This window comes from Cupressus sempervirens, chromosome 11 (genome assembly GCF_028749045.1).
Source record: "Cupressus sempervirens isolate cs-2001-9-10 chromosome 11, ASM2874904v1, whole genome shotgun sequence".
Lineage (NCBI taxonomy): Eukaryota > Viridiplantae > Streptophyta > Pinopsida > Cupressales > Cupressaceae > Cupressus > Cupressus sempervirens.
Genome location: NC_143128.1, coordinates 578,825,832 through 578,835,269, shown reverse-complemented (window position 1 = coordinate 578,835,269; position 9,438 = coordinate 578,825,832). Strand labels below are relative to the sequence as shown.

Below are 9,438 nucleotides of genomic sequence, written 5' to 3'. Positions count from 1 at the left end.
AAGACATAATAAAGTTTCTTTAGTCTAGTTTTATGTTAGAAATTAATTAATTTTAAAATTGCTAATCCTTATTTTGAATGTAGTATTTTATTTAGTTAAATACATGGCATAACTTTAAGGGTCTATTTGGTCGCAAAAATTGGAGAGGAATTGGCATCATATAATTTTAGATTTGACATCTTCTAATTTTGGGTATAAAATATGAAAAGTGAATAAAAAATTGTGAATTCACATTTACCCGCAAATCCTGGATTTGAATCTCCCAGCTCAATAGGTAGAATTAAAAAATCAACTTTGAATTTTGCTAAAATGAAAATTGGGACAATTCTAAGTTCACCCTATTACATTTATGGTGGGACATTTTTTTAGGTACAAATGTGTGAGAGCATTTGTGGTAGAACATAGTGATGACCACAACATTTTGGTGCCCAACATTCTATAATATTTGGAGAAGAACATGTTGTTGGTGTCAATGCAACCCACAAAAAGATGGTCTTCTAGTAGAATGAGAACATTGATAGCTTTAGGGTGGGTATGAGGAGGATTTATTCCACAAACTGCATGGTTAATGGAGACCAAAGATATTCCCAACATTTTCAGGTCTGGTAGTTGCATTCTATTTTTTGCTATTATGTTGGATCTCACTACATTGTTAGCATTTCCCTCCCGACCAAGACCCCAAAAGAAGAATTCCTCTATTAATACCATTGTTGGGTCTCTGGTGTTATGGAAGTGGGAGCATTAACCAGAAATAATATACTTTATAGCACAATTTAGATTTTGAATAGAAAGAAATATAGCATGGATGGATGAAATATGAATAGGATAAAAATGTGAGTGGGGGAATATAGGATCTATCCTTAACCCAAATTCCAAAAAGGAAAGATCCAAATGGATTAATCACAAGAAGTGATAAATGCACAAATGAATCAAATAATGGAGAATAGGAAGAAAAGAGGAAATCCTATAATCTACTATAGAAAGTATGTACTTGAAATCTTGAATGGATAGAAGGAAAATACTAACCTCAAAGTAGAGTAAATCTAAAAAATGTTGATTTCTAATGTCTATATACAATTTTGGCAATTTCCTGCAACCTACTCCAAACTAGAAATGTGGAGATAGAGAAAACCCAAAAAAAAATTGTCTTTCCAAGGGTAGGTTGACCTTGGTCTAGATAGTGGGGCACAATCTTACTTTGAGGCACAAACTTACCCCAAAACGTTGACCTGGACATGTATTTCTCTGACAAAAATTTTGTTCACAGATCTCAAAATTTTGTCAAAAAGAGTATTCAAATTTGAACTTCAATTCATTGTCCTGTACCTATGCCTACAAAAAAAATGATTTTAATATTTGGATGAGGGGTTTACCTTGCTCAAACCTTAGTTTGGAATCAACCTTAATAATGGAATTGAAATAAATAATGCTAGCAAGTAGTAGAAGTAAATCTAACACTGAAGCTATGATATTCAATAGTTATGCAATTGTATTTGAAATGTAAACAAGTATGTTCATATGAAAGCCTGAACATAACATTAGTAAATGTAGATCAAAACCTCCATGATTGTATGCTTAGAGTCCACCTTGAGAGAAGAATGAATAGATCTTGAAGATGAACAAAGGAGCTTGAAGGAAGATCACACCACCATGATGGTTAGATCTAGAGTTTTGAATGATGTATTTGAATGCTTGAACCAAATCCCTTCAAAGGCTTGAATGCTTGAATCCTTGATCTTCAATAGAGAACTTGAATGGAGACAATAGTTTGGATACTTCCTTGAAAATACTTGATGGAATGCTTGCTTGATCTTGGCAATAATGAATTGTCTGATATCATAATGTGTCTTCCTTCTATTTTTGTAATGGTTAAAGAAAATGAGAGGAGGAGGCTTCCTTATATAGTGATCTAGCGCACAAACTTCTAGAGAGGCTGACATTGGAGAATTAAATCCCAACCTCTAGAAATAGACCTAGATTAAATGAAATTTAAGAGTTTACCATTTTGAAACCTGAAATAGCTGATCTAGAAGCAGGAAAATGGAACTTTTCGAAGCCCGATATCCTAAAACCTCTAGAACTTAAAAATTGGACCTAGAATCAAAGTTGAGGTTGACTCTGCCCTAGGTTAGGGTCAAGGTTGTCCTTCACCTAGGTAAGGGTTGAGGTCGACCTTGACCCTTCAGGTCGTCATTCACCAAGAAAGTCAAAGTCTTTGGTTTCTCAAAGAAGAGGCTATAAACAAGGGAAAGAAATAAAATAGGGGGAAAACAACTAGATCTATGCAAAGACCCAATCAACGCACTTCACATGACCCCAGACCACTTACTTGGATGGCTAAATTCTCTTAACATGTAAGTGCTTCCATTTTAAGATGATACATTAAGCCCCCACTTTACCAAGAGTATGGATTCAAGAGAAACTCTTGGTAAAGAAAAAGAAAGAAGAGATCCAAGTGGATTCACAACAAGATGAAATAACACTTAGCTAAGAACACAAGCCACCAAGCTAAGGATTCTAACTCAACATACATACACAAGGGTGTGAAAGCAAAAAGAAAAATTGAAACAACACAAAAGAAGTGTTAGTACTAAAAAAACCCAAATCAACTAGCACAAGAAACATTAACTAAGAAATATTTCTCATACTAATATCATATTTGGAAAGATACCATAAAATCATAAATGATTACATAATAAAGACAAGAGAAATACTATACATAACATAGCTTCATGATCCAATCCTACCACTACTATATTTGGACCAAATTGTGAGGGGAGGTCATCGTAATTGTGACAGTCTCTCGTCACCCTTGAAATGACAATATGAAGAATTGGCTCCTGTTAGACTTTTAGCATCACAAATTGTGATGGAAAGCTCATCCATTACAATTGCGATGGAAAAAGAAAACACAATTTGGAAAAAATCATCACAATTTGGTAGAAGCCAAGTCCAAGAGTTCATTGTCGTAATTGTGACAGGCAACTATCACAATTACAACATCTAACAGTTTCACTATGTTGTCGCATAGCAACTCATAGACTCAAAGGTTAATGGTCATTCATTAGATTTGGCATCACAATTGTGATGGTTTGTGATAGTAGCAACATGGGTGTGACAGATATCAGTCAGATTTAGCCATCGCAATGGAGACGTACATGTGTAATGGGCACCCTGGAAATGCCCAAGAATAATTACACCCAATCTACATGTAACTAGAAATGCATGCAAGCTACCTATTAATGAGTTGATAGAAATGAATTCTAAAGGCCAAACCCTAGGGAATGACATCTAGAATGTCAAACCATATAAAGCTACTCATAAATAATAACACCAGATATGTTGACTAGGGAAAACCTCATACGTAATAACTGAGAGAGGGCAGGGTGGGGGTGAATCAATTATCCAACTATTAAAACATTTATCAACCTTATTATCCATTAAGGATATGAAAAATATAATTAAAACCCATAACAAGCTACTCATACATAATAACACCATATATGTTGACTAGGGAAACTCTTGATCATAGGGAAAACCCTGCTGGGGATGGTACCCACAAAATGATGTACTAATATAGATGTTCCTTGTTAGAGGATGGACTCTGTTAGGATCCATACAAATACATTTTGTACTTATCTATCCCTATTAGGAGACTTTTAATCCCTACTAGGAGATTCCAACCCTCTTAGGAGTTGTGCCAACTATGTTAGTAGAACATTATTATTTTCATATGCTTAATGGATAATAAGGTTGATAAAATGTTTTAATAGTTGGATAATTGATTCACACACCCCCCACCCCACACACACACACACCCGCCCCCTCTTAGTTATTTCCCTCTGATCGAGGGTTTCCCTAGTCAACATATCTAGTATTATTATGTATGAGTAGCTTGTTATGGTTTTAAATTATATTTTTCATATGCTTAATGGATAATAAGTTTGATAAATATTTTAATAGTTGGATAATTAATTCACCCCCTGCCACCTCTTAGTTATCTTGGTGGACTTTACTTTCTAACAAAGACTATGACAATTGTGCAATATTTTAACATTTTAAAAAAAAATTATGTGCTCTAAAATGGCTTTGAGTGGGAAGAGTAGTGGGGGTGGATTTTCAAATTCTAAGTGTTCTAATGAGGAGTATGCTAAAGAGGAGGATGATCCAAGAGGATTTGGGAACGATTTTATATAGTAGGTGAATTTTTCCTCCCCTTCTTTTCTGCATTTGGAGTTTTCCACTGAGATCTATGTGTATGAAGTTCCTTTGGCATTTAGGGCTTCCTATAGGTCGGCCATTGATCTTTTGGCATTCTTGTGCCACTTTCTTCCTCATCTGAATGCTTGGATCCCTGTCTGATAGGATTTCTTAGGTTTTTTCCCCTATGTTCTAAGTTCCCCTTCTCTTTTTTTACATTCTCACTATGGAGAAGGGTTAGATTGGACCCATTTAGGAATATCTTACATGTGCTAGGATTTTCATTCAGAGGGGTTTTTTCCCAAAGCTATGTCTTATTTTAATGATGTTGTGGGAGCTTCTAGATCTTGGTGGTTTCCTGAGATTTTTTGAGAGGTTGGAGGTCCGATGATGTGAGCTCTTCTACTTGTTGTATCTATCTTTTGCAAACTAATTGATCTTGTTTGTGGTGAATAACTTTCAATGCCCAATTTGGGAGATTTTGTGTCTTCAAATTGTTGTGACACTGGTGAGCATACTTTTTTCATGTCTTTTCTTTTGGGGAACATTCTCCCCTTAGACACCAACCATTGTGGAGTGTCATGGTTAGTGGTTCTTTTGATCAATGACCAAAGTAGAGTGCTCTGGTACAGGGATTCACGTGGGGTTTATGTGCTTTTTTCTTTTCCTATCCCTTTCATTCCTTTCTATGGTTAGTAAAGATGCATCAAGGAAAGACCTACGGATGCTATTGGGATTCCAACCTAGATTTTTGCCTATAGCTCTAGTTTGGCTACGGGTAACATCTCTTTGAATAGGATTATGGTGATTAATAGACAGGCTTTCAACTATACCATATTGAGACATGCTCAAGGTATGTTGCAGGACATTTCTTTATGTGTTGTTGAAAATGGTGCAAGCCCTTTGTCCATATTGTGAGTTGGTCAATGTCTCTCTTGAATTAAGTCTATTGGGACTGTTTTTGTTGTTCTTGTCCCCATGATGTTGGGAGATAGAGTCACAATGTTCTTGGACAGCTTGGTGAATTTATTTTTCTAGTATATGTGATCTGGATGTGTGGCTAAGTAATGAAAAGAATCCCATATACCTGATGAGAAAGGAAGTTGAGTTGTTTGACAAGCTTTTATGTACCTCTAACCCTTTGGCTTAGGCTAGATTTCCCCCTTTACTGGGTAGTATGTTCCTTATTTAGAGGGCATCCCTTTTCATTTTATTTATGAGCAATGTGTGTTTACCTAAGTGGTGGGCTTGGGGTTTTTTACTTTCCCCCTTCATGGATTATATGATAGTGTGGTTGTCTCATATAGAGGTGGAGCTTAATATTGTGATTTCTGAGGTGGAAGTGATCCATATTGATGTAAATGGTAACTAGCACTAGTGGTAGTAATGATGTTTTGAATAATCACTCCCTTAGCATTGATTTTGTGATCTTTTCTCTCTTGACTTCTATTGAGGTGGATCCCTTTACTATTGAGGCGAGAATGGAGTTTCAAGTGGGGTAGAAGATCTTCAAGAATGTTGATCCAAACCAATGGTTTGGTTGGCTTTGGACCTTTGGTTATGATGGTAAAAGAAGGATAGGGTATCTAGTGCCTAAATTTAGATAATGGGCCTTTTAAGAATGAGTTTGTCTCTCCCCCCTGCCCCCCTCTTGTTTCTTTTCTTCTTGTGACCAGGTGGTTTCTATCAATTTTAAAAGGCTTGCCTAGGTCTTTTTCTATTGTTTTTGGTTAAAATATGCAACTAATATGGGTGCTTGCCCCACAATGATCTTTGACTATGCAGACTATGGTTGGTGGTTATATCACATTCAGACCTTTTTTTTTTACAAAGCTAGACCTATAAAGCTATCTTTACTTGATGATTGGCACTAGGTGTTATTAGTCCATTGGTTTAAGTTTCTGGTGTCTATTGTTTATACTATGGGAAAGCATCCTCTTGCTACTTTTTTTATCATAAACATTGTAACATTTTGACTTGTCAAAAAGAAGTGTCATATGCTTAATTTTGTGCACTAGTTTAAAATATTATTGTATAATTTGCATGAATTTTTAATCCAAATTTATTAATAAACATTAAGTTCTAGCCAATATTTGTTCTTGGAAAAATAAATTTTCAAGTTTTTCAAAGATTTAAAAAATAAAAAATAGGTTTCAAATTATTTACCATTAAAATTATACAAAAATATCTTGTAGAAAATATAGACTATTAATAAACATATCTACTTTAAAATTATGCTGTACCTATATAATAATTTCATATATATATATATATATATATATATAATTTTAAAACAACTTGTTTCTTTAATTAATCTATTGGGTTCACTTCTTTCATCTATATACGAATGCTTTGAATGATTAACTCTTCTTTTATTTTAAAACAAAAATAATACGAAACTTAAATCATATTTATTTATTATTTATAAATTATTAAATTTTTAATCATCAATATTCAAATCTATTAGCCTTAAATCTTCTCCACTTCAATAATATAAAATCTTCAAATTATAAACAATTATTTGAACATTTTTAATTAAAATTAAACAAAAAATAGTGATTGTTTTACTCAGTACTGTTAATATTATTTTTTAAGTCCTTACATTTTCCAACACATGATAGGCATTTCAAGTTGAATCTACCATAAATTGCAGTTCAGGTGACCTACCGAATCTCCTACATTCGAAAAATAAAATATGATAACATCCAATTTTCTATGGCCCGTTCAATAAAATATTTAATTGTGACCGGTTAGAAATTTTAAAAAATCCACATCATTGAACCCTAATGTTGAAAAATCATAAACACTTGAATTGCTTATCACGTTCTGTCCATTGATTGGTTCCGTTTCCAAAACAAATATCTTAAACATAATGAAGTCCCATGTGCATTCAATATTATATTTCTCCATTTCACACCATTAAATACCATACTCTAAAAAGAAGTGTCCCACATTACTGATGGAGAACTGACGTACGAATCTTTCCCAATTCTCCACGGCCAAAATACACAATCCAAAATTAAACCCCCACCAAAACCTCCTAAAATATCTCTGCAATCGAATCCAATACTAGTCTAAAATATCTCTGCAATCGAATTCAATACTAGTCTAAAATATCTCTGCAACTGAATACAATTAATCAAGAGAGCTGTAAATTTGATGATCAGTTTTAGCTGATATAATACATGGGATTTGGAATCTTAAAAGTGCGAGAGCACACATTTGTTCCAGTCAAGTCGCTCCACTGATCTCCAACATTTCCCCAGATGAGAAAACCTTTCTTCACAAGCTGCCCTCTCTTCTCCGATTTGTATTCCACTGCTGTCGTTCCCTGATCACTATCGCCTCTGCAATATAAACATGCCGCCATTAAAAAATTACCTTGAATTTTGAAAGTTTGACGTACTACTGTGAAAAATATTTTCTATCTATTAATTAATAAACTTAGGGGATTTTGTAAGGTTTTACAAATGAGGTTACAAGTAGAATGAGATTAATCATGGATAAATGTTTGTAATTAAGCATATTCTAGCTGAAGTAGTATTAGAATGGGTGACCTATGCAAAAGTCATGTTCTATTCATTTTAGTAAGAAATGAACTCTTGTGAATCACTATTGATGAAACATAGGTCAATGAGATCTATCAGATTTCCACAATCTGTCCATATAGTATAATACTTTTGGAATTAATGTATCCTTTTTTGGATTTGATTGTGTAGAATTTTTTATCAACTTTCAGGATCATACATGATCCATCCTCACAAGAGAGCAAAAAAAACATGTGTGCTAATTTTTCATTTATTGATTGTGTGCTAGTTTTTTTGTCAATGTAAGTATTATATTCACTCTCATAAGAACTGGGTTCTTGTAAACTTCTACTTATAAAACATGGCCAATGAGATCTATCACATTTCTACAATCCATTGATGTAATATAAGTACTTCTGAAATTCATTATATATTAATTTTTCCATCAATATTTCAGATCATACTGCATAATTTATCACTAACATAAAAATAATATTAAAAAACCTATAATTCATTATTAGAAGAACGACTTTAGATTAGAGCGGTTATAAGTGAGATCAACGCACCTCAGGATTAAGCCGGACCACTTTTTGTAACCGGCTCTCTTAAGATTCTTCGTTGTGACCTCACGATAATCTTCGTCTCTTCCAGTGATGAAGAAGATTTTAACGCCTTTTTTCAGCAAAGCGTTGTACAACTGCAACGACGAGGGCAAAACAGGGGCCGCTCCTTCCGCTACCCATGCGTTGAACGACGATGAATTGTAAGTATCTCCCCTGCCAAATAAATATGCAAACTGCATTACTCTAAATAAACATTAAACCAACTGAATACAAAAAAAGGTAATACCAATAACAAACAACTTTCTCACCCATATTGGTTGTTTCTGTAGTAAGGCAGATTGGATAATGTGGTTTCATCAATGTCAAAAACCCAGGCATCTTTGCCGTCGCCATGCAACTCCAGATCGTTAACGTAAGCGAGGCTTTGTTCAACGGCTACTTTGAAATCGAGAGAGTATTGTCCTCTCTCCATGTATTTCCCAACGTTAGAAATGCAACGGCTAGGAACCACTTCCCAACCCCTCGCATTGTTACTCTCAACGCTGGTTCTCCAAGCAGAACACCCATTCACTGAATGTCTAACCGCAGTACAGCCGTCTTTTCCCAACCCGACGAGAAAGAAAAGGAGAATGACAGGGAGAAAACTGCGTTTAACCATTGCAACTCAATGCGAAAATTTCTGTCTTAGGTCTTTTGCATTTGGTCTTATATAAAGACTGGGAAGCCTTATAAAAAATATTTTTAAATTTTTTTATTGCATTATTTGAATGAAAAGTAAAATATCTCAAGTTCTATACACGTGCTATTTTGTGTGGTCTTGATAAGCTCCAGGTGGGTCATACCTAGCTTTAATTTTTTTAAATTATTTTTTCGCCTAGAGATTTGTTTTTAAACAAAAGAAATGTAATCGTTATTGACAATTGTTATATAAAATAACTAAAAACTTAATATTTTGGCGTGACATGTGAAGCTTTTGTAATTGTACCCATTAGGACCAGGGAATTTGAGGAGAATCAAATGTGCTTAATCAAAACGCGTGTTTTATCTCTTCATTTGGGTGTTTTAATGTGCGTTTGCGTTAAGATAATGCATGTAGAGAATTAAGCACATGTGAGGTTAGTTATGCAGGCCATAATTTAGTTGAAAAC

At 34.3% G+C, this 9,438-nt stretch overlaps 1 protein-coding gene across 1 annotated transcript; it reads right to left on the bottom strand.

Annotated features, from left to right (window-relative positions):
* Nucleotides 1-7,059: 7,059 nt before the first annotated feature.
* LOC149530975 (acid phosphatase 1-like) lies at nt 7,060-8,954 on the bottom strand. The gene is made up of 3 exons (XM_089809275.1): nt 8,599-8,954; nt 8,294-8,503; nt 7,060-7,547 (listed from the first exon to the last, which is right to left on the bottom strand). The coding sequence occupies exons 1-3, from the start codon at nt 8,946-8,948 to the stop codon at nt 7,370-7,372; spliced, it is 738 nt and encodes a 245-aa protein (XP_089665401.1). The 5' UTR covers nt 8,949-8,954; the 3' UTR covers nt 7,060-7,369.
* Between the last annotated feature and the right edge of the window lie 484 nt (nt 8,955-9,438).